The sequence below is a fragment of the Giraffa tippelskirchi genome, chromosome 6, assembly GCF_054371585.1.
Source record: "Giraffa tippelskirchi isolate mGirTip1 chromosome 6, T2T-mGirTip1v1.2.pri, whole genome shotgun sequence".
Taxonomy (NCBI): domain Eukaryota; kingdom Metazoa; phylum Chordata; class Mammalia; order Artiodactyla; family Giraffidae; genus Giraffa; species Giraffa tippelskirchi.
The window spans coordinates 93026139-93051304 of record NC_137280.1 but is presented as its reverse complement, the minus strand read 5'-3'; the positions used below and the strand labels follow the sequence as shown (position 1 = coordinate 93051304).

Below are 25166 nucleotides of genomic sequence, written 5' to 3'. Positions count from 1 at the left end.
GTTCGATCCCTGGTCAGGGAACTAGATTCCACATGCTGCAACTAAGACCTGGCATGTGTGGTTTAGTCGTTAAGTCGTGTCCGACTCTTGCGACCCCATGGACTATGTAGCCCACCAGGCTCCTCTGTCCATGGGATTCTCTAGGCAAGAATATTGGAGTGGGTTGCTATTTCCTTCTCCAGGGGATCTTTTCTGCACAGAAATCGAACCTGGGTCTCCTGCATTGCAGGCAGATTCTTTACCGACTGAGCTACATAGCCAAATAAATAAGCCAGGCATCAAGGCATCAGGGAATTGCCAGGTGGTCCAGTGTTTAGGACTCAGCACTTTCACTGCTTGGGCCCTTGGGTTTGATTCCTGGTGGGGGAACTAAGATCCTGTAAGCTGTGCCTGCGGGGGAGCAGCGGTGGACGGGGTGGGGTGGGGGAAGGGGAGGAAAGAAGCCAGGCATCAGACAGGAAGGTGTGGGCAGCACGTCCAGGGTGACAATGGAGGAAGCCGATGGGGAAAGGGGAGGCCGAGCCCAGCCATCCCCAAGCATCCATAGGCAGGCCAATTCACAGGGACCTGAGTTCTCCCTACCTGCTGCTTGTGTGCCTCTCAGAGGAAGGGGTGCAACCCTCCACTCGTATGCCTATCTCGCTGTATCTCTTCACATCGTTTCCCCTCTGTGCACATCTGACTCTGTGTCCAAACCTCCGCTTTTTATAAGGACATGAGTCCTACTGGATCAAGTCGTACCACATATTAACTTAATCGCCTCTCGAAAGACCCTACCTCCAAAGAAGGTCACATTCTGAGGTCCTGAGGGTTAGGATTTCAACATACCTTTTGGGGGGACAAGTCAACCCATGAAAGGCCTTTCAAAATCTGTCTTGGTGGTCCAGTGGCTAAGACTCCATGCTGCCAATGCAGGAGGCTCGTGTTCAATCCCTGGTCAGGGAACTAAATCCCACGTGCCTCAACTAAGAGTTCAGATGCTGCAACTAAAGATCCGGAGTGCCACAACTAAGACCCAACACAGCCAAAAAAATAAACAAATATATATATTTTTAAATGTGTCATTGGGTCTTTTCTGAGTTCTTCCCCAAAGCAGTGCAGGGTAGGGGATTGAGGGTGCTTAGTCGACTGCCCCTGCTGAGTTTCCTTCTGGGACTCCATGGAAGAGGGGACTGAGTAAGCTGGAAGGATTCCTCCTGCTGGATTCAGTGTGACAGGGGCCAGCAGGATGAGCTATGTAATTTGGAGGCCTAGTGCAGCATGAAAATGCAGAGCCCCTTCTTTAAAAATTATTCAGAATTTCAGATACACAAAATGTAGTGTATCCGTAAAACGGAACATTATTTATCCTTTAAAAGGAAGGAAATTCTGACACATGTTACAACACAGATGAACCATGGCAAGTGAAATAAACCAGTCACAAAAGGACGAACATGGTAAGATTCCATTTACGTGAGAGCTCTGGAGAAGTCAAGTCCATGGAGACAAAGTAGGATGGTGGGGGCCAGGGACTGGGGGAGGGGATGGGGAGTCAGTGTTTAGGTTTAGTGCGACAGTTTCAACTGAAGATGAAAAAGTCCAGGCGATGGATGGTAGGGGTGGTTGCAGGACAGTGTGAATGTACTTAATGCTGCTGAGCTGTGCACTCTTTCAAATGATGAGTTTTATGTTATGTGTATTTTGCCACACTTAAAAATAAACTTTTTAAAAAATGTATTAGGAATTTCAAGATGACAGAACTTCCCTGGAGGTTCAGTGGTTAAGACTTTGCCTTCCAATGCATGAGGTACAGGTTTGATCCTTAATCGTGGAGCTAAGATTCCACATGCCTCATGGCCAAAAAAAACTGAGAAATAAAACAGAAATGAAAAAAAAAAAAACAGAAACAATATAGAAAATTCAATAAAGACTTTAAAAATGGTCCACATGCACACACAAAAATCTTTTTAAAAAAGGGGGGGGAGTGTACTTCCCTGGTGGTCTAGTGAGTGTACTTCCCTGGTGGTCTAGATGTTAAGATCTGTCTGCGAATGCAGGGGACACGGGTTCGATCCCTGGTCCAGAAACCAAGAGCCCACATGCTGCTGGACAACTAAGCCCACACACCACAACTACTGAGCCCGAGTGCAGCAACTACTGAAACCGACACGCCCTAGAGCCCATGCTCCATAGCAAGAGAAGCCACAGCAACGAGAAGCCCTCACACCGCAACTAGAGAGTAGCCCCCACTCCCCGCAACTAGAGAAAGCCTGCACATAGCAACGAAGTCCTAGCACAGCCAAAAATAAATAAAGTTATTAAAAAAAAAAAAAGAATTTCAAGTTGGCAACCGCAAAGCATGAAACAGCATGTGCTACCCCATGGATCAGATGTTGCCCCAGTTGGCTACCTACATCTTGCACCACCTTCAACCAGCAGACCTCCCAGTGCAACCAGGACTCCCTCGCTCTCCATGCCCAGGTGGGGAAAAACCTGCTAACAGCTGGTGTTATCACCTGGATGAATACAGTCCAGGTCTGTATGAAAACTCACAGGGTGCCCTTGCTGGCAGACATACAATGAAAAGCAAGCTGGGTGGTGACCAGCTCCTAAGGGCAGAATTCTGGTTTCCCTCCTGACAAGGTCTGGTTATTGCAGGCAGATGACTTGCCCTTTCTGGGGTCCCAACCCAAGGAGCCCAAGGAGGGGCTTCCCTGCTGTGGTCACATGGAAAAGGGAGCAGATCAGCCCCACCTCTGAGCCAGGACAAAGTTTGCTCCCCTCCCACTATCACTTACCCCAACTCCCCCCTTTCCCACGCTCCCACAGGTGAGTTAGGGGTTCCCACTGGACTCCTGGCCCTGAGGCAGTGGGTAGTAGGACCTGGGCCACTGATGCCTCTGTGCCCACAACTTGCTTATCTCAATATCCTTCCAACCATTCTTATATTCAATCCACACATATTCACCAGGTCAAACACTGCAGGACCGTCCACACACAAGCAGAAAACACAATGTAGTCCATCCATATGATGGAATATTGTTGTTCTTCAGTTGATCAGTCATGTCCGACTCTTTGCGACCCCATGGACTGCAGCACATCAGGCTCCTCTGTCCTCCACTATCTCCTGGAGTTTGCTCATGTTCATGTCCATTGAGTGGGTGATGCAATCAGACCATCTCATCTCTGCCACCCCCCTTCTCTTTTTGCCTTAGTCTTTCCCAGCACTCAGCCGTAAAAGGGAATGAAGCTCTGACACACCTGAGACAACGTGGATGAACCCAGAGAACATGATGCTTAGAGAAAGAAGTCAGACACAAAAGGCCACATAGTGGAGTGAGCCCATTGATAAGAAATGTCCAGAATAGGCAGATCCACAGAAAGTAGGTCAGTTATTGCCAGGGGCCTGGTGGGGGGTGGGGTGGGAATGAGACCTACTGCTCACTGGGCACAGGGTTTCCTTTTGGGGTGAAGAAAATGTTTTGGAACTAGATGGAGGTTGCCGAAATCTTGTGAATATAGGAAAATCCACTGAATTGTTCAATTTAAAATGGAGAATTTTCTGAGAATGCCTAGCTGTCCAGTGGTTAGGACTCTGTTTTCATTGCCAAGGGCATGGGTTCCATCCCTGGTGGGGAAACTAAGATCCCACAAGCCATGCAGCATGGCAAATAAAATAGAGTAAGACAAAATAAAACTAAAATAAGGCAAAATAAAATAGAATAAAATAGGCTCAGTGGATAAAGAATACACCTGCAATATAGGAGAGACAGGAGACGCAGGTTCAATCTCTGGGTCAGGAAGATAACCATGGAGAAGGAAGTGGCAACCCACTCCAGTATTCTCGCCTGAAAAATCCCATGAACAGAAGAGCCTCGCAGGCTACAGTCCATGGTGTCATAGAGTCATACATGACTGAGTATGTGAGTATCTTTTCCTGTGACCGTTGACCATCTGTATGTCTTCTTGGGAAGCTTCTGTTTATTCTTAACAGGTAATGTTCACTATTCAAAGCATGCAATGTCCAAAGATGACTGAATGAAAACTCCCCCTCTCTCTGCTTTCCTTGCCACCCGGCTTTCCTCTCTTGAGCTGCCTGTGTGCATATGCACTTTCAACTAAGTGTCGATGTTGTATTTTAAATAGGTGGGCAGCGAAGCCACCAGGTCTGTGTTTTAAACCCACCAAAATGCTGAAAGGGGAGTGTTTTACTGCTTGTAGAGTGTCCTGCATTTCAGAAACTGTAAGCTTATTTAACAAGTGTTTTCAGATTCATCCATGCTGTAGCATGTATCAGAACTTCATTCCTTTTGAAAGCTGAATAATATTCCATTATATGGATGGGCCACATTGTGTTTATCCGTTCACCTGTTGATGGACACTTGCTTCCACCTTTGGGTGAAGATGACTAATGCTGCTATGAACATGGGTCTGCAAATACCTCTTTGGTTCCACTGTTTTTTTTTGTTGTTGTTGTTTTGGTCTCTTCCCTTTTCCCCTCTCCACCTCCCCTTCCTGGATCATGGTAACAAAAGAGGGATTGATAATGGTCCTTAAGACTGAAGAGACAGACCCTAGCATGATAAGGTCCAAGAAATATGCCAAAATCGCCCCATTGTGACTTTTATCGGTCCCACAAAATTTTGCCTTCATAGGTTCCATCCCCCATGGAAAAAGGAAAAAAAAATTATGTTTTACAACACTGTTGGCATAAAGATGACTGAAATTCTGGCTAGATTATATATTTTTCTTCTTATTTTAAAAGAAAGCAAAACATTTGCAAAGAGCCCCCAAGTATGGTAGGCCCTAGTCACCTAGGAGGAAGGTCACCCCTGCTAAGAGGTCAGGCCTGGTTCTTTTTCTTTTTTTCCTTTTGTTTACCCTGGAAATGTATTTGGTTTTGGGTGGGGGTGGTTGTGTTTTGTCCACAGGCATGCAGGATCTTAGTTCCCTGACCAGGGATGGAACCCACGCCCCCTGCAGTGGGAGTATGGAGTCTTAACCGCTGGATCATCTTCGAAGTCCCAGGGACCATTTGAGAAGTCCCAGTTCTCGTTCTTTGAAAGACCTGATTGCCTTATAAGCTCTGCATCTACTATCTGACTGTTCTACCCACAGTCTACATGGAATCTGATTGGCGCAATTAATCATGAGAAGAGAGATGAGGTTCCAAAGAGAGAGGATGAAGGACCCTAAGGACCACTGGAGATGCTAGAAGCCCCTCCCTATCAACTACCTGCTGAGGGCCCTGCACAGCACAGCCAAAGGCACCTCCCTGCACCGTGCCTGGAAGCTGACAGCCTGGTGTGCCCCTCCCGCCACCTGCACCATAAAAGACAGGTTTCCATAACCCAGAATCCTGAGCGTCCTGACCTCTGGCTTTTCCACAGGTCCATCTGCTGGTCCTCTCATTTGGGATGCTGTGGTCTCCTAGCAACCACAGCAGCCTCGGGATCTTTCCACAAAACAGAAGTGATTGGATGGCTTACGCGGCACCCTGCCATGCCCTCTTTAAAGCTCCCCAGTGCTCCTACTTAGGCAACCCTCGTGATCTGGTCGCCACCTATCCTCTCCAGCCAGGCTCTCCTGTTCCCCCGACACTTCCATGATCTGTCTCCAACCCCTGCTGGCACTGGCCCCACAGCAAGCTTTCCCAACTAGCTGCCCCTTTATTTATCTTTTTTTGGTTGCACCCAGTCTTTGTTGCGGCACTCAGGATCGCTAGTTGCAGCATCCGAACTCTGAGTTGTGGCATGTGACATCTAATTCCCTGACCAGGGATCGACCCAGGACCCCCTGCATTGGGAGTATGGAGTCTTAGCCGCTGGACCCCCAGGGAAGTCACTAACTGCCCTTGGTTTCTTTCAAATGCCTTCGACTTCCCCATCCCGGCCCTTGAGTGGATCAACTTCTGGAGGCCTTTGCTTCCTTACTAGAAAAGGAAGTGCCAGCTTCACAGATTTTAAGGAGGATTCAAATCCTACCTTACCAACAGCCCTTGGTTTTCACATCACCCAGCCCGGCCATGGCTGTTGGGTGGAGGTCTATACTGTGACCTGGGCCAGAGGCTCGGCCCTAACTCTCCAGCTAGATTCTCTTTGTTGACATGGTTGATGTGGGCAGCTTCCTCCCTGCCTGCGAGCTGTGGGTGCCTGTCTGTAGAAGAAGACTAATGATAGCATCCGCCTTGGGGGCTTGTGGGCTGGCACTAAATAAGAAGCTGCTTCCTGGAGCCTAGCGCGCTGTCTGGAACAGGGGAGGCGTGCCGTCAGTGCCAGCAGCTATTATTATTCCTGGGGAAGGAGAACAAAAGATGCAGAAGAGAGGTAGCTGGGTAAAGGGGGAGCAGAAGTGGGAAGAAGGCCAGACAGAAGGCAGACAGATGGCGGAGGTCCGTGGGCAGCAGAAGCTGGGCGTGGAATCTTAGATCCCAGGCCAGGGATGGAAACTGTGTCCCCTGCATTGCAAGGTGGCTTCCTAACCAGTGGACCAGCATTAAGAAATGTGTAAGTGCACAGTATAAGAGGACTAACTGCAGGCATTGAGCTGGCTGTATACCAGAGTTCTAGAATTCATGTATGGTGCTTATCTAAGCCCAGTTCCTGGCAACCACCCTTCTTCTCTTTGTTAAGCCGTAACATTTTGGGTAATTTGTTACAGAGCAATAACACAGAGTCTTTCTGTGATCATCTTAGCTCCAAACCTCGCCCTTCCTGGGGTCTCAGTGCACACACTACCCAGCATGGGTTTTCTGGATGCTCCCCACAAAGGGTGACTCCCCAGTGTCTTGGTCCCTGTTCCACTCCTGGCTTCACTGGTGGACCGTGCCAGGTCGACTGTAACACACACTCATCTGACAGCATTGGGAAGGTTTCAAGACAGCCTGGGGTTAGTCTGCCATCTGGGAAAACTGACTGTCTTAGTCAGCTGGGGCAGCTATAACAAAACACCACCCACTGGTTGGCTTAGACAAAAGACCACGATTTGCTGATTTGCTTTGTAGGAACATGTAGATCAGGCACAATCACCAATGACATACCAAGTTATAAGACAAGGCTGGCGACCCTGTAACCGAGGTCTACTCAGGGAGCTGAAATCACAAAGATCCTTTCCCTTTTACCTTTTCTACCTTTGTTAACCTTGTGCCTGGGCTACAGAAGACCTAAACAGACTTTTCTCCAAAGAAAACAAACAGATGGCCAATAGGCCCATGAAAAGATGCTCAATATCGCTGTTAGAGAAATGCAAAATAAAACCACAATGAGGTACCACCTCATACTGGTCAGAATGGCCATCATTAGAAAGTCTACAAATAATAAATGCTGGAGAGGATGTGGAAAAAACTTACAAACTTACACATTGGTAGGATTGTAAATCGGTGCAGCTACTATGGAAAACTATAGAGATGCCTTAAGAAAACTAAAAATAGAGTTGCCATATATCCAGCAATCCCCCTCCTGGGCATATATCCAGAAAAGACAAAAGCTCTAATTTGAAAAGACACATGCATCCCAATGTTTAGAGCAGTACTATTTACAATAGCCAAGACATGGAAGCAAGCTAAGTGCCTATCAACAGATGAATGGACAAAGAAGCTATGCTATGTATAATAAGTAACGGAATATTACTCAGTCATAAAAAGAATGGGATAATACCACTTGCAGCAACATGGATGGACCTGGAGAAGAGCTTAAGTGAAGTAAGTCAGAAAGAGAAAGACAAATACCTATGATATTACATATGTGGAATCTAAAAAACAGTTCAAATGAACTTATTTACAAAACTGAAACGGACTCATAGACATAGAAAACAAACTTCACTTACCAAAGGGAATGGGTGGGGGGATAAACTGGGAGTATTGACTTAACAGATACACACCACTATATATAAAATGGCTTCCCAGGTGGAGCTAGTGGTAAAGAATCTAGCTGCCAATGCAAGAGTTGTACGAGATGTGGGTTCAATCCCTGGGTTGGGAAGATCCCCTGGAGGAGGAAATGGCACCCTACTCCAGTAGTCCTTTTTTCCCCATACATATAATGTTACTCCAGTATTCTTGCCTGGAAAATTCCACGGACAGAGGAGCCTGATGGGCTATAGTCCATAGGGTCACAAAGAGTCAGACACAACTGAGCATCTGAGCACATATATAAAATAAGTAAACAACAAGGACCTACTGTATAGCACAGGGAACTATATTCAATGTCTTGTAACAAACTATAATGGAAAAGAATTGTTAAAAAAATAATTATATATATGTATATAACCGAATCACTTAGCTGTGCACCTGAAACTAACACAATATTGTAAATCAACAATCAGTTCTCAGATGCTCAGTCATGTCCAGGTCTGTGACCCCATGGATTGTAGCCCACCAGGCTCCTCTGTTCATGGGATTTTCTAGGCAAGAATACTGGAGTGGGTTGCCATGCCCTCCTCCAGGGGATCTTCCCAGCCCATGGATTGAACCAGCATCTTTTATGTCTCCTGCATTGTCAGGCAGGTTCTTTACCACTAGCGCCACCTGGGAAACCCTCACATGTACATAGCAAATGCTAAAGCACATGTGGCAAAACAAATGTAGGTAAAGTGTTTATGAGTGTTCATTATACTAATCTTGCAACTTTTTTGTAGCTTTGAACATTTTCAAAATGAAAAGGTAGGGAAAACATGAAGCACCCTCACTCTACCCCATATGAACCTCCAGCTATCATCATTTCACTTTCTAAGCACTGCAAAGATTCCTCAGAGGCATCTCTGTTCTCCTTCTCTGTGTGCTTGTTAAACATTTAATAACTGACCCTCCAAACACACCAGAAAGTTCTCGATCTGTAGCATTTGTCAATTCCTATGGCGTAAATACTCCCACCATGGCCAATTTCAGGCTACTAATGTGGTGCATTAGAGACAGAATTGGTGAGGACTTCCCTGGTGATCCAGTAGCAAAGACTCGGTGCTCCCAATGCTGGAAGCCCAGGTTCGATCCCTGGTCAGGGAACTAGATCCCACATGTTACAATGAAGACCTGGCTCAGCCAAATTAAATAAATAAAAATAAATATGAAAAAGAATCCCTAACTCAGTGACCAGGATGATATGGACCTGGGACTTGTCTCCCATTCCCCTATGTGGCACCCTGCAAATAAACCATTACTTTGGAAAAAAAGACAGAATTAGTAAGAGGTATAGCACATCTAATATGGTATTTCCAGCCTACGGAAGAGATATATGTAAATAACTTCAGTAGCATAGACAGGGACATAATGAGAAGTGTTGAGTTTTGAGAATTTATTACCATTGTTTTAATATAATCCAGTTGATCGTAAGTGTATACAATCAATTTTAAAATAATGACTGTGTTTAACAACTAGCTCCAAAATTCCTGAAAATTTGACAATTGGCTCTTGCCAGGCAGTCCAATCTGGTTCCAGCACACCTCTGTAAAAAAGGAAAGACTCAGCCAATTGAAATCTGGCTTCCACAGCCACCATTCAACCAAAACCTTCTAGCTTCTCTCCTCAGGGACCTCCATATTACAAAGTGCAACAGCTGATGGATACCATTCTGGCCTGGTCTACCTGGCCTAGTTCTCTGCTGCATTCAGCACCGCTTCCTCCACCTGTCTTCTCTAAGCCCCTCCAGGTCCTCTTCTGACCTGTTGACCAGTCCTGCCCAGTCTCTTTTAAAAGGCTCTTCTTCCTCCATCTGACTATGGGGTTTTGATGTGCCCACCTGACATATTCTCTCTGGGTGCCCTTGTCTAACTCCATGATTTCAACTACAACTAAGAAACCCTTAGACCTTCTCAGCAGCAAACCTGTATATCCCGACCTCTTAACTACTTTGCTCCTCTTCAAAGAAAGGCATTTCCAACAAAGCCCGAGTGGAAGCCTTCAACACTTCTTCTCACCTCCAGGTGGCGCTCCTGAAGGACAGAGAACGCAGATCTGTCCAACCCTGAAGCCAGGGAGTGTAAGCTGCCTCCCTTCCAAGTCCCATAGACCTTATCACCGTTTTAGTAATGGCAAAGGTTTCAATAGGGCAAAGGCAACATACATTAACTCTCCCCATGGTACCAGTGAGTACACCATGTGAAATGCTGGGCTGAATGAATCACAAACTGGAATCAAGACTGCCAGAAGAAATATCAACAACCTTAGATATCTAGATGATACCTAATTAAAATTCAACATTCAAAAAACTAAGATCATGGCATCCAGTCCCATCAATTCATGGCAAATAGATGGGGAAAAAGTGGAAACAGTGACAGATCTTTTCTAGGTCTCCAAAATCACTGCAGATGGTGACTGCAGCCATGAAATTAAAAGATTCTTGCTCCTTGGGAAAAAAGCTATGACAGACCTGTGCTGTGCCTAGTCACTCAGTTGTGTCCAACTGTTTGAGACCCCATGGACTATAGCCCGCCAGGCTCCTCTGTCCACAGCAAGAGTACTGGACTGGGTTTCCATGCCCTCTTCCAGGGGATCTTCCCAAGCCAGGGATCGAACCCAGGTCTCCTGCATTGCAGGTGGATTCTTTACCAACTGAGCTACCAGGGAAGCCTAGACAGCGTATTAAAAAAGCAGAGACATTTTTCCCACAAAGGTCCGTAGTCAAAGCTATGGTTTTTCCAATAGTCATGTACAGATGTGAGAATTGGAGCATAAAGAAAGTTGTGCGCCAAAGAATTGATGCTTTTGAATTGTGTTGCGGGAGAACTCTTGAGAGTCCCTTGGATAGCAAGGAGATCAAACTAGTCAGTCCTAAAGGAAATCAACCTTGAATATTCATTGGAAGGACTGATGCTGAACTGAAGCTCCAACATTTTGGCCACTTGACGCTATGAGCTGACTCACTGGAAAAGACCCTCATGGTGGGAAAGATTGAGTACAGGAGGAGAAGAGGGCTGACAGAGGAATAGATGATTGGATGGCATCATCAACACAATGGACAGGAGTTGGAGCAAACTCTGGGAGATAGTGAAGGACAGGGAAGCCTGGCGTGCTGCAGTCCATGGGGTCAGGAAGAGTCGGACACGACTGAGAGACTGAAAAACACTACCAACACACCACCTCTTCCTAGCTGCATGACCATGTCCAGGTACCGCCACTTGGTGGTGGATTCTCTAAATGGAAAATAGCATCTGGACGCTGACGTGACAGAGGCATGACCTTCTTCTGGGCCAGGTGTATCAATTCACATCAAATGGATGGAGGGAAGAGTGGCTCACACCCACCCAGGTTTCAGCTTCCCGTTCCTTTTCTGAACCAAAACCAACAGGTGCCTTCCGAAAGTGCTGTACAAATGTGGGCTCATTCGCTCTTGCTCTTGAAGCAACTCACTTGCTCGTCTGTTAGTCAATGTCAGTCACTGTCAGTGAGTCAGAGTCAGTGGCAAAGGGCAGGCCCATCGGTCACTCAGTCAGAACCCAATTGAATCGGTTCTTAAGGTGTGTCGCTCTGCACCGGTTTTTTCGGCCACACGAACCCTGGGTTGTCTGTAGGAAAATCTCTGCTCGCGACAGAATCCACATCCTCAGGCTCCGCCTCTTCGCTTTCTTATCCAGCCATATGTCTCTGCCACACAGAAGTACACGCCCCCCAGGTCACATCCAGTCACAGGCCCCGCTCTTCTGAAACTCTGCCCTATCAGAGGCCTAGCCCTCTAGGACTCTCCCGCCCCCTGTAAGGCCACGCCCCTATTGTGGACCTCCCTCCACGGCCCCGCCTTCCTTGGGAGCCCTGTCCAATGATACGCCCTTCCTTTCACAAACCCCGCCCCCAGGTCTTGATTTTCCCAGGCCCAGACCCTACCAGGCAGACGCGGCGGATGACGGTATCGAGTCGCGCCCCGAGAAGGTCACACGGGATCCTCCAGCATGGCGGCGGCGGCGGCGCTGCGGGCAGGCTGGTGCCGCTGCCCGCGGGTGAGCATATATGCGGGGCCAGGAGTTGGGGACTAGGGAGCTCCGGACCCGCGACCTTCAGGATCTCGCTGTCCGGAGGTCTTTGACCTCTTTGCCTCTTCCCTGGGCTCCGCGAGAGACTCAGAGTTTGGTCCCTGGGTCAGCCGAGGCCGGGGCGGGGACCCGGTAGTGTGGGGCCTGGAGCTAGGCCTGAGGGCGGGGGAGCCTAGACTGTCCGGCCGGGGGCAGTAATGCATGGAACCGGGCAGGGAGAGGATCGCCCCTCATTGCTGGCTGACCCCACGTGGACCGAGGAGTGAATGGTGACTGTGGCGCTCCGTGGAGAAACAGTGGCGAGGAAAAGGCAGAAAACCGTGACAGTCACGGCTCGGCTTTGTATGCTGGGTCCGCGACCGGGAGCACTTTCCGTCTCTCCTCCTAATCCTCTGAAAGTACGGGAGGTAGTTGTCGCCCTGGATGAGAATCTGGGCTCACAGATGCCTTGGGGGTCAAGACGTATAAAGTGCATTGGGAAAATAGTACTCACGTTGCTACTACTTGATGCTATCTCACAGGTTAGGAAACTGGGAGCTCAGACTTGGCTAAGCAAGCTGCCCACAGTCTCAGAGCTAGTAGGGTGGCTGACCTGGCCCAAAGCTCAGGTCAGGAAGAAAAGTATCTCACAGGAATCTGAGTGTCTGGAGAAACAAGGTGTTTCTGACTCAGGGCAGAGCTTTTCTTCTGGACTGATTGTCTTTTGAGTCAGGGTTTGAAGGCTGCATGTACAGATGTTTGGATTTAGGCACAAGATGAAAGAGGAGCCACCTTCAGGCGTCCTCCTGTGGGGTTTTCCTCTCCAATTAGACAGCGATCCACTTCAACTTCACACTGCTGCTGACATCGGTGGCTTGAGGATCAATGGCTGTAGGCATTTAGAAGAAGAAAACAACAAAGCAATTAAAACAAAAGTTTCAGTAACTCAAGAGTTACTCTTGAGTAGCTATAGGAGATCATAACATCTGTGTCAGTCTGTATGTTGCTTAGAGTTCCTAGAGACAGGAAGCATGGAACAGGATGAGGAGAGGCCCAGGGATTGTAGAAATGGAAATGTAATTTTGTCAGGTCATTGACATCCATGTAACTAACCATGCTGGGTGCTAGGATGCAGCGTTGAACAGGACCTACATGGAGCTTCCCTCCTGGAGCTTAAGTTCATCATTTGGTCAGAGAAGAAATGCCTTTCACATGAGGTTAGCGGCATCTCTCTGCCCAGGTGACTTCCCTAAGTTGCTCTGCTCACATCCCAACCCTGGATCAGGACATGGTAGGTTTATTGTAGGGTCGTGCCTGGGACAGTAGGTTATCAGTGTTCACCTCTGAAAGCCCAGGCCTCTGGTCCTGCAAGGCCGGCAGAAGTAGAGAAGGCTGGTGAGAGAAGACTGGTTGCCACCAGCATCAAGGCTCAGCATGCCCATTTTCAGACTAAGGCCTTAAATTAAACTGGCACATTTAGCCTTTAGCCTTCTTCCACCATAGGTTGGCATTTCCTAGGACCTGTCTGGTTTCCCCTAGGTTCAGAGTCAGGAGGGTACATGTGGGCCCTGCAGGTACAGTTCCAAGATTTTCTCTTTCTACCAGATTCCACTGGCTTCTCAGAATTTGAGAAGATGGTTGAGCCTCAAGCATGCAGGTGGCAGGGGATAAAAATCATCAGATGAGTCTCAGGCAATCCCTACTCTTTTAGGTGGCCTATTTCCTTCCTTCCTCATCACCCTCTGGTCTAAATGGATCTTTATCTCTTCTTCCTCGATTAGAGATGTGTTGGCAGTGGAGTCCATCTCCTGTCCAGTCACAATCTAGTGCCACTGCCCCATGGTACCTACCAGCTGCCCTGGCCTAGTGGAGAGCTGACCCTGGTGAGTGACTCAAGGTGTAAGTGAGCTGGCTGGAAGGGGAGGTGTGAGAGTCAGGCATAGGTGACAGAAGAGGCCTGCAGGATGCTGCCCACACTGCTGGGGCATCTGATGGGCAGGCCTTCTGGAGTCACAGAGCCCAGTGGGCCTGGTGCTCTTGGTATCTGGAAGTGCTTGGCACACTTGGGGGTGGGGCTCCTGCCTCTCAGAGTGGAGTGGGATCCCTGTAGTGGAGCTGAAATGCACCCCTCACTGGGTTGCACGTCTGGGTCCTTCAAAATTTTGTTTTTATATAATCTTATATTTATATAATGTTAGTTTTTATATTTTTATAAAATTCATATATATAAAATTTGTGTAATTTTATTTATCTATAGCTATCCTGGGTCTTGGTTGCTATACTCGGGGCTTTCTCAAGTTGCAGCGAGTGGGGGCTACTCTCCAGTTGCCACACGGGCTTCTCATTGTGTAGGCTTTTCTCGTTGCAGAGCATAGGCTCTAGGGCTCAGAGGCTTCAGTAATTGTGGCGCCAGGGCTTCGTTTCCCCACAGCAAGTGGGATCTTCCCGGATCAGGGATCAAATCCATGTCCCCTGCATTGGCAGGTGGATTCTAAACCACTGGACCACCAGGGAAGCCCCAATATCTCTCTTACTCTTGATGTTGCTTGTCAGAAACAGCATTTTCTAGAGCTTTTGCCCTCCCTTTCACTCCCCCTCAACCATGCTTCTGCTGGTGTTTCACCACCTTGGGGAGGAAAGCCCCAAACCTCACACTGACTCCACTTCCACATGCTTGAGCAGCCCACACCCTCTCTTCCCTTTTGAGTCTCAGCACAGCCCTGTTAGTTACCTATGCCAGCCTGTCTCCCCAGCCGTATCCTGGGGCTGTTGTAGGTGTGGGACATGTCTTTCCCATTAGTTGTCCATATCTCTGATCTGCCCTGCCCCCCACCACTACCACCCAGTCCACAGCCCTGGGGTGAGTGGTTGGGGCTGCTGTGAGCTGATGCAGTCCCTGACACTCTTGGAACCTGGATTTACCCTGGAGAAGGGCTGGCCAGGACCCATCTGGACCAGACAGCTGCCTGCCAGCACCAGGCCTGGCCACCCCACCTCTGGGGCAGCACCCAGACTTCCGCTTCTTTTGCTGGGGCTCGATAGCAGCCAGGGAGGCTGTTGCCCCTGAAACTGGTAGGGTGAGTCCCCAGGCCTGGTGGTGGACCCCACGCACCCTCAGAAGTGGGAGCAGCCAAGCGCACAAGGCCACGTCTCCATGACCTGAGTCACTCGCTCACAATCATTTTTGAAGCTTTCTCTTTCCTAAGCCTGCTAAGGAGAAGAAGCCGGGATCTAAACCCAGCTGTGTCTGACCCCAAAGCCCATGTCTTGGGCAGGGCATTGCATGGAGCAGGGCCTCATGTGGGATCTTCCTGGACCGTGTCCCCTGCATTGGCAGGTGGATTCTTATCTGCTATGCCACCAGGAAAGTCCCTGGCCTCATTTCTTTTTACTGCTGAATAATATCTTGTCGCCTGGGTGCCCCACAGTTTATCACCTAATAGTTTTTTAATATGCCTCTTCTACTCTTCTGCAAAGAGAGAGCTCTTCATTGTTAAACCTGTATCAACAGAAAATAGAAAATTAAAAAAAAAAAAACCTTTGTCTCTTTCTACATCCTTTCTAGTCCAAATCCTATTCCTCTGGAAGCAGAAAAGGCTTTCTCTCCGGCTTGCTCGATAACATCAAACAGGAATTAGCCAAAAACAAAGAAATGAAAGAAAGTATAAAAAAGTTCCGAGACGAGGCCAAGAAGCTGGAAGAGTCAGATGCGCTCCAGGAAGCCAGGAGGAAATATGTGAGTCCTCTTCGTGACTTGTCTCTGAAAAGACTTATTGGCCAACCCAGTACGTTAATCACTGATTAACCTCTCTCACCTCACCACCTCTCACCTCTCACTTGCTCCCTGGAGCCAGAAATTCCCGTAGCACAGTGCCCCGGCTGTCAGGGTCCCTGATGATGGGGAGTAAGGGGGCGGGGGGAGCCATTCAGTCTTCCTGGTCTGCGGGGAGCCTGCGGCATCCTCTACACACAGACCAGCACACGGGGGGCTTTCTGGACCTCCTGCGTCAGAATCTGCATCGTGGGGGAGGCTCAAGAGAGGGGGACATTTGTATACTTATGGCTGACTCGCACTGCTCTACAGGAGAAACCAACACAACATTGTAAAGCAGTTATCTCCAATTAAAAATAAATAATTTAAAAAAAGGAAAAAAAAAAGAAGAATCTGCATCTCCATAGGTCTCTCAGGCACTAGGTTTGAGATGCGTACTCTGGAGGGCCTCTGAGTGAAATGGGTAGAAAGTGGGTTCCAGGGCTAGTGTAATTGTTACATGGTCGCTTGGCCAAAAACTTGGGTTTTTCCATTAGAGCCTATGGAAACACCCGTACAACTTTCAGCTGCCTGTGAACAGGCCTGTGCCCCTTTATGTTGCTGCCCGCAAGGGCTCTGCACGGATGCAGAGCCTCGCCATCTCCCCTGTGGGCTGCTGAGCCTGGGGTGTGGACGCTTGCCCCAGATGCCCCAGGTCCCTCGGTGTTCTGCTGTGTTGACCCCCCATCCCTGGCCACGGGCGCAGTGAGGCCTATTCCCTCTGAGTCTCTGCTAAACTCTCTGTGGGGGATTCCACCCTATGGAGGAACGCCCTTCCTTGTCGTTAAGGAAGAGGAGTGGGCTGAGGGGCTGCCTGGGGGCAGAGGAGGCTGAGGTTGGGGCAGGATGCCTGGGTGGGGGCAGAGTGGGAATAGCAACCCCCCCCACCGCCACCACCCCCCTCAACATATCACTGATGAGCCGATAGGCGAGTTCACCTGCTGCTGCCCAGAGAGAGATCCGGGGTCTGGGGCTTTGTGCTCAGGAGGGTCCCTCTCCAGGCTTCATGCCAGGCTGGGGGGTAGCCAGGGACCCTGGGGGGAAGGGAGGGACCCATTGGGCAGGCTGAGGGGGAGGGGTAAGAGAAGCAGAGGTGTCTGGGGAGGAAGGGACTGCTGAGCAAATGCTGCTTTGGACTGTGCATCACAACACAAAGACACAATGTCCTTCCCTCTAGAGAACCATTGAATCAGAAACCCTGCGGACAAGCGAGGTGATCAGGAAGAAGCTGGGGGAGATCACGGGCACCGTCAAGGAGGTAATGGCCTCAGGGCTCACAGGGCCTCTTAGCCAAGGCTGCAGGGCCCGTTTGTTCTCACCTTTGGCAGAGGAGTAGGGGGCCGGTGCTGGGAGCCGCAGGAGAAGCTGGCAGCCAGCACTGTGTAGGCTGGGGTGGTGAGCAGCCTGTCTGCCCCAGAGGCTTTCCGGAGATAAAGTCCAGGATGCCCTCAGGAAGGAGGGCGAGGTCAGACCTGCCCACTGGCCTGCATAAATTAGAAGCCTCTGTGCTACAATCAAATAGGGGGGTGTAGTGAGGATGTTTTTCTTCCCTCCTTAGCACAGGAGGGGAGCCCTTTGCCCCAAGGTGAGAGTGGAGGTGGGAGTGACTTTCTTGGAGGGCTTTCTTCTTTGTTGCTTCTGTTTGATTTTTTTGTTCTCCTGGGCTGAAGAGAGGGACCTGCCTGCTAAGTCGCTTCAGTCTTGTGACCCATGGACTGTAGCCCACCAGGCTCCTCTGTCCATGGGATTCTCCAGGCAAGAATACTGGAGTGGGTGGCCATGCCCTTTTCCAAGGGATCTTCCCAACCCAGGGATTGAACCCCAGTCTCCTGCATCTCCAGGAGAAAGGGGCAGGGCTTTGAGGCCAGCCCAGCTCCATGCACACCTCCTCACCTTCTTCCTGCCTCCCCGCTACCCATGGCTGCCGCTCCTGTGTATCCTGGGAGGGCTGGGGTTCCTGTCTGCTCCGTGCCCCCAGGCCCAGGCCCAGTGCCCCAGGAGTCATAGGTACCCTTCTCAAGCACACACATACCCCAGTTGCAGCTCCACCAGCCAGACAAGCTCAGGTTGTCTGCTCCCGCCCTCCTTTGGCCTGGTTGGCCCTTAGCTCTGGGGGAGCTCTTGCCAGCCCCCAGCCTGTGCCGTGCTGACACTTCCTCCTTCTCCGTCTCAGTAGAGTCTTGACGAAGTCAGTAAAAGTGACCTTGGCCGGAAAATCAAGGAAGGTGTGGAAGAAGCAGCCAAGACCGCCAAGCAGTCTGCCGAGTCAGTGTCCAAAGGCGGGGAGAAGCTTGGCCGGACTGCTGCCTTCAAAGCCCTTTCCCAGGTGAGCTGGGCTGGGCTCATGCCCACAGGCACTCCAGGCTCTGGCCTGCTCCCAGCCCCCGGGAGTTCCCATCTCTGGGCTCAGCCCCTCCCAGCTGGATGGTCTTGGGCAAATCACGGCCCCTAGGGAGCTACGGGTTAACAGACCAAGAGCCTCCAGCCCGCAGTCAGTGGCTGACACTCTTAGGTCTGGCCCAGAACCCCGAGACTGTCGCTCCCGGTCACTTGAGGTCCTGAATTCATTCCGTGAAGACCTTACCACACACTGGGCCCTCTGCTGGCCACAGGGCCACAGGAGAGAAGGTCCAAGTTGCTGCTCTCAAAGGATCACAGGAGAGGCGTGGGGACAGGGAAGGGGCAGGCAGTTCTGAGTAACATGACAGGAGCGCCCGGGGATGGCTCCAGGCCAGGGGAGCAGGCATTGCCAGCTGGAGGCACCGGGGGCAACTGGGTGTGACCAGAGCCACTGCAGGGGCCTGGGGGCCGTACGGAAGAGTTCAGGTTTTATCCTGAAAGCACAGCCACCAGCGAGGACTCAGGCAGCGGCTCACAGGTGGCCGGAGAGTGTCTGGGGTGATGGGGCCAGGAGGGAAATGGGTTCCAGAGGTTTGGGAAGTCGGGATCCACAGATTGGGTCAGCCTGGATCGGGGTCATGGGGCAGGGGCTGCTCAGAATGCCCCTCCAGTTGCTGGTTTCTCCCCACCTGAAGGGAGGTTTCCAGGGAATCGACCTCAGAATGTGAGGGTCATCTAGGGGCTGCTGTTAGAGCAGGGGTTGGTGGGGGTAGTGGGGGAGTCAGGGGCAGAAGTCAGATAGCCAGGGTCTCCTCTCGGCAGCGAGCGTCTACCTCCCCGAGGCTCCGACAAATCCTTGGCCTGCACCTGCAAGGCAGGTGACCTTGAGACCTGGAGCCAGGGTGGGTGTACAGCTTCTGGTCGGGGGTGTCTGGGGGTCGCCCAACTCCCACACACCCGGCTGTGCTCTGCAGGGCGTGGAGTCTGTCAAGAAGGAGCTTGACGAGAGCGTCCTGGGACAGACTGGGCCCTATCGGCGGCCTGAGCGGCTCCGGAAAAGGAAGGAGTTCGCTGGAGAGAAATTGAAGGAAGAGAAAGTGTTTGAGGCCAATGAGTAGGTACCAGACCAGTCAGGGGCCTTCCTGCCCTGTCTCCACCTCCCTTTTCAGCCACCTGCAATGTTGTCTGTCTCTGAGGACCACACAGGGTTCTGATGCTAGTCCGTTTGTGGGGTTTCTTTCTGCCCAAGGTTCCCTGGCTCCCTGAGAGAATGGAGGTGGGGAGGGATGGGCAGGGGAAATGAGAAGGCAGGAGGCCGGGAGGTGAGGCCGGGGTCATCACACTGTCTGACTGGTCCCTCTCCCTGTGGGAGCAGCCCTCGGGCTGCGCTCACTGGCTTCCCTGGTCTTCCCCAGAGAGGCGCTGGGGGTCGTGCTGCACAAGGATTCCAAGTGGTACCAGCAATGGAAGGACTTCAGGGACAACAATGTGGTGTTCAATCGTGAGTGTCCCCATCTCAGAATGGCCCAATGGCAGGGCAGTGAAGAGACACTCACTGAGCGCTCCCCGGGGGGCGGGCACCAGACAGAGGGGGAGACTGGGGTCTGAGAGGGCCAGTCACTGTGGCAGTCACCCAGTGTGTGAGCAGTGGAGTGCGGGGCTCAGGAGGCCTGAGGGGAAGCACCCAGTACATCTCGGGCAGCAGGGCCTCTGCCGTCGGGGCTGGGTCACCATCTTGACTAGGGCCAGTGTGGTTGTGGGGCAGGCAGGTGTGAGTATTCCCCGCCCCTCCCCCACCCCCACCCCGATGGTGCAGCTATGGATTTGGCCCCTATACACCCCCCTTTTCAAGCCAGGAACCAGCTCAAGGCCCAGCGTGCTCTGCCCAGTCTGGGGCACCTGGCTTCCCTTGCGCTGACAGGGAGCCGTGTCCCTCATCCCATAGGGGTTCCCAGAAGCCTGTGTTTCCTTTGCAGTGAAAGCAGCTGCCAGTGGAGGTCGCCCCCCACGGTTCACACAGCCCCCCAAGCTCATGGTGGCAGGGTCTCCACACCCCCACCCTGAGGTTGGCCCACAGGCCCTGGTCTCTTGAGGAAGAAGCAGCCTCAGAGAGGCCCCCTCAGTTACCCAGTGTGCTTGGGGGGGTGCTGTGATGGAGTGGGGATGTCTTTCTGGAAGGGACCCCTGAGCCCTGACCCTACCCGCCACCTGCCACAGGGTTCTTCGAGATGAAGATGAAGTATGACGAGAGCGACAATGCCTTCATCCGGGCGTCCCGTGTGCTGACAGACAAGGTCACGGACTTGCTGGGTGAGTGGGCCGCCCCAAGACCATCCCCTCACCCTGAGCCGGCAAGGGGGCGGAGTCCCAGGCCCTCACTGCCCTGCCGGCTCGGCTATCCCAGGGGGCCTGTTCTCGAAGACAGAGATGTCAGAGGTGCTCACAGAGATCCTGCGTGTGGACCCTGCCTTTGACAAGGACCGCTTCTTGCAGCAGTGTGAGAACGACATCATCCCCAACGTCCTGGAGGTGGGTGTGCACCCCACAGGCTGTTCTGCCTTTTCCCTACCACGTCCCTGCCCCTCCATGGCCACCAGCCCTCGGTGGAGCCTGAGAGTCCTGCAGCCCAGCCCATACAGAGGCCTATGGCGTGGCCTAGTGGGACTGCAGGGAGCGCCACCCCACTCCCTGGTCCCCTGTGAACATCTGACCCCTCCCCCTGGGGCCCTCTCCCTTCTCCCTCCTCTGCGTTCCCAGCTTCCTCAGGACACTCGGGGCAGGGCTGGGAGGAGGTAAAAAGGTAGCAACTCCCAAAAGCAGGAGCCCGAGCCCAGGCGGGATCCTCTGGGGTGAGGTCATCTCAGCCCCCACCCCCACCATGCTCTGTGGTTTCCCCCAGCGCCTCCCACCCCCCAGGACCCTCACCACATCCAGTTCCTGTGGCAGCTTCTTTTCTTGCACCCTGGGAGCCCTCCCCCACGCTCCCCCTTTGCCCCTGCTCTGCCCCATCCCTCCTGGGCCAGGCCATCCAGAGCTTCGTCCCCGGGGCAGGCAGGCTGCCCCTGCCTGGCCACCTTGGCTCAGTTTCCCAGCTGGGACCAGACCTCTGACCACTGCCACTTTCCCCTTCCTTCCCGCAGACCCTGAGGACCCACCCTGGGCTGCCCCACTGTTAGCTGTGGGAGCTCCCCTCTCACCGCCCCAGCCTGGCCCGGTCTCCCTTCCCCAGACTTGGACCCCAGGGTGGGGCTGGGAGGCTGCCGAGGAAAGGGTCTCCCTGGAGAACATTCTCCAGCAATATCTCCCTGCCTCCAAAGCCCACTTTCATTTTCATACTTGATTTTTTGTCTTTCCCTTTTTAGGCCATGATTTCTGGGGAACTCGACATTCTCAAAGACTGGTGCTATGAAGCTGTGAGTGCTCGCTGGCTTTTTTTTTTTCCTGTTTAGGCCTAAGAAGAAATAACAGTTTGGAGGAGATCTGCTTTGGTGGCTCCGTCCAGGAAGAGCTCAATGGGGATGGGGGTGTCGGGGGTGGGGGTGGCTGCAGGCTGGGGATCCAGGGGTCAAGGAAGTGGTTGGAAAGGGACACTGGAGAACCCTGGGGTGCATCAGATGTTCACTCTGTGCGCGGGGGTCACAGGTGCCAGCCAGCAAGTGGGGTGTGAGGCCCCACGGCCCCCCTTCCCGAGGCCAGGGTTACATCACTGGGCTCATCCCTTGGGGATCAAGAGAGTGCTTTGGTGACACCAAAGCGGAGCTCCCACACAGGCGGCACTGGATGCATTCATTAGCTGTTTTTCTCATCGCTAGATCCTCAAACATAGATCCAAGCAGACATTGATATATTTCTGCCTGGGTAAGAGCTGCGTGTCTTAAGGAGGCCTAGCTGTTCCTGGAGTTGGAGCTCCAGGTCCCAGGCCACGGGCAGGGCTGGGCTACGTGGTGGCGGGTCAGGCGGCCTCGGAAGCACCCCATCTGCTTCATCCCTTCCTGGCAGCCTGCTTGTCCCCACAGGGCCACCTTGCCCCATCCTTCTGGATTCCTGACCTATGTCTTCTGGGAGTTTGTTTTTTTTCACCCCTAGCTTCTTGATACTAAATAATCCAGAATCTCTTTTGGCTGATTCTCTTCTGTACCCAGCTCACAAGCGAGTTGGAAAAAGCAGAGGAGAAGATGTCAGGTTTTCTTTTTAAATACTCCCCTGCATGGTGACTAATCCAGCAGGCGTTTATGAGTGGGTGTTTTTTTTTTTTTTTTTTACTTTGGGACTGTTAGGATGTGACTGGTTATCTCTGCCCTCGAGCTGCTGCCGGTGCCCCTAGAGCCACAGCTGAAGTTGAAGCCACTCATACCAGGGCGTTCTGAGAATGTCATCTTTAAGAAAGCACACCAGAACTCAGATTGGCACCTTTTTTTCTTTTCATTTGGTGGGTCCATTAGTTGCATAAAAAGTGGGTGCTATTGGAATGTCTTCCATTGAGATGTGAGATTGCCATATCCTGGGCTTGGGAGCAGGCACCAGAGGGCTATGGTGTCTGCCCCCATAGGAGGAACAGGCCGCCTGCGGCCGAGAGCCACCCACAGGCGCTGGTCAGGGAGAAGCAGGCCGACCCAGGCAGCTCATCCCAGGGCAGCCGTGGAGCAGGATGAATCCTAGAAAAAAGCGTTTGGTTCCAAGCCAGGATCCACAAGAGAATGTTCTCCATCAGCCAGAGAGGCCTCAACTTACCTCTCTGGGAGCATGTTCCTGTTTGCGTTCCAGGAGCGTTCCCGACCTCACTGATTAATACCGCTTTCAATAGTGGTGATACGGTGCTGTCTTGGGAATGAGAGGGAAGTGTGTGTGACTCGTGCCAGCAAGAGGGTGGCACCAGCCTGCCTGTTCCTGGCATCTGTCACTCCTGGCGCGGGAGCCCTTTCTGGGAGGTACACGAGCTGTAAGCCTGAAACCCCGCCTGTGAGCCCACCACCGGCCTGGGGTGTGTGGTGCTCCCGGCTCCCAGGTGCCTTGGTGTGGCTTGCTCAAGGGTGGCCGGTCCCATGGGCATGTTCGGCTTCTTGTTGCAGACCTACAGCCAACTGGCCCACCCGATCCAGCAGGCCAAGGCTCTAGGGCTCCAGTTCCACTCCCGCATCCTGGACATTGACAACATCGATGTGAGTGCCTCCTCCAGGGTCAGGGGGAGGGGCAGGGTGCTTCTCTGAATTGTGCTCAGCTGCGAGGGGTGAGCTCGTTGTCCCTGGAGGAGTAGGGTCACTTTCACTGAAGGGTTTCCATAGTCCTGGGGTTGGGAATTCTCCAGCAACTAGTGGCCCAGGGGTGCTGCTGCCCAGACCCAGGGGCTCCTGAGGCCAGGGCTCTCCCTGCACATTCACTGAGAAAGGTGGGGACTCTGTTGGGACCACTCAGGCCCCCACTGGTCTCTCTGCCATGACTGTGTGGGGAGCCCACAGCCGTATGGAAGACGGTTGGCTCTGAGAGGCCTCTGTGTGTCCACAAAGCCTCAGTCCAGGGAGCCTGTCTGGGTCCTCAGCGATTCAGATTCCGCTCACAGTTGGGAAGTGCCCACTGGAAACAGACCTGTGGGAGGCGGTAGGCCTGGGGTGCTGAAGCTCGTGTCTGCCCCTGGATGGGGGCTGCAAGGAAGGCACCAGGGACCACTCTCTGAGGCCTATCTACCCTGTCTCCGCCCCCTGCAGCTGGCCATGGGCAAGATGATGGAGCAGGGGCCAGTGCTGATCATCACCTTCCAGGCCCAGATGGTGATGGTGATCAAGAACCCCAAAGGCGAAGTGGTCGAGGGCGACCCGGTGAGTGGGCAGGAAAGGAGGGGCAGGGCACCAGGACAGCACCTTGAGCTGGGCCTGGTGGAGGTCAGAGGGCCGCTGATCTGTCTGGTTTGACCAAGTCCTGAGTCCCAGCCTCTGTCCCAGCCTCTGCTCTGGATCCCAGACCCAGGCCAACACCCCAGACCCGCTCCCGGCTCCCTCCCAGCCCTGATCTGGCTGCAGCGTCACCCTGCCCTCCTTCTGGTGTGGGTACCGGGTGCTCCCTGCCTCCAGCCGTCACCCTTCCCGGGTTCTGCAGGACAAGGTACTGCGAATGCTGTATGTGTGGGCGCTCTGCCGAGACCAGGACGAGCTGAACCCCTATGCAGCCTGGCGGCTCCTGGACATCTCGGCCTCCAGCACAGAGCAGGTCCTCTGAGCATGGCAGCCATACCCGGGCCCTCCAGGGCTGACCCTCACTGCGGACACGCAGGGAACTGGCGTCCATTTGCAGCAGCCAGACCTCTGGGGACAGGACTGTCAGCTCTGCCCCTGCTCTGCCAGGCCAGCTGCAACACCAGCTGGATGGGGCGGGGAGGGGAGGGGGCTGCATCGGCCCCCAGCCCCCTGGCCGGCTGCTGGCCTGCGGGCCTCAGACCAGGCACTCCCTCCCAGGACTGAGCAGTGGGGCCTGGGCCCACTGGCCACATCAGCCAGACCATTTTAGCTCTTTTTTTTTTTTTTAAAACAGTGCCCTTGTTATCCTGTATATAAGCAGAGATTTGGAAATAATAAATCACCAAAGTGCAGGAGAACTTGGGTTGTCCAGGGTGTCTGTCACTGGGGTGGGGGATCTGGGACTGAGGAGGAGGTGGGGGGTGGGCCAGCCCAGTGGTGATGGGGAGGTGGTCATGGTCACTAAAGAAGCTGTAACAGAAGAGGGGGAGGCTTTACCCGGGCAAGACCCTGCCTACCCTGGGTATGTGTGGGGGTGAGGGGGGACAATGACAAGAAAAGCTATGGAGGTTTCCGGTGACCTGGCTGAGGTCACTTGAAGGTTGGGGTCCCTGGGGCCAGAGGACCTTTAGCGCCCAAATGAGTTTTGGGGGCACTGGGATCCTCCAAACAGGGAAACTGAGAGGTCAGTTGCAGAGAAGAATGGGGGTGTGGGAGTTGAGGTCGGGCTGGGAGGTTTAGCAGTGCTGGTGGGGGTGGGAGGGTGAAGTCCTTGGTGCTCACGGTTCTTTGGGGCCGGTGGTCTCCGCAGCGGCTCGGGGCGGGGCCCGGTTTTCCCGGTGGGCGGGGCGGGGTCGCGGGCGCGAGCGCCG

At 52.5% G+C, this 25166-nt stretch overlaps 1 protein-coding gene and 1 long non-coding RNA gene across 2 annotated transcripts; one reads left to right on the top strand and one right to left on the bottom strand.

The window, feature by feature from the left end:
- The first annotated feature begins 11838 nt into the window (after positions 1 to 11838).
- TIMM44 (translocase of inner mitochondrial membrane 44) lies at positions 11839 to 24653 on the top strand. The gene is made up of 13 exons (XM_081499224.1): positions 11839 to 11904; positions 13698 to 13799; positions 15482 to 15652; positions 16905 to 16985; positions 17904 to 18053; positions 19042 to 19181; positions 19483 to 19568; positions 20285 to 20377; positions 20472 to 20596; positions 21430 to 21480; positions 23137 to 23226; positions 23770 to 23880; positions 24158 to 24653. Exons 1-13 carry the CDS (start codon positions 11857 to 11859, stop codon positions 24275 to 24277), a joined length of 1368 nt encoding a protein of 455 aa, XP_081355350.1. The 5' UTR covers positions 11839 to 11856; the 3' UTR covers positions 24278 to 24653.
- On the bottom strand, positions 22466 to 25148 carry LOC145509832 (uncharacterized). The gene is made up of 3 exons (XR_014056496.1): positions 25078 to 25148; positions 22799 to 22884; positions 22466 to 22722 (listed from the first exon to the last, which is right to left on the bottom strand). It is a non-coding gene; the product is annotated as an uncharacterized LOC145509832 (long non-coding RNA).
- Between the last annotated feature and the right edge of the window lie 18 nt (positions 25149 to 25166).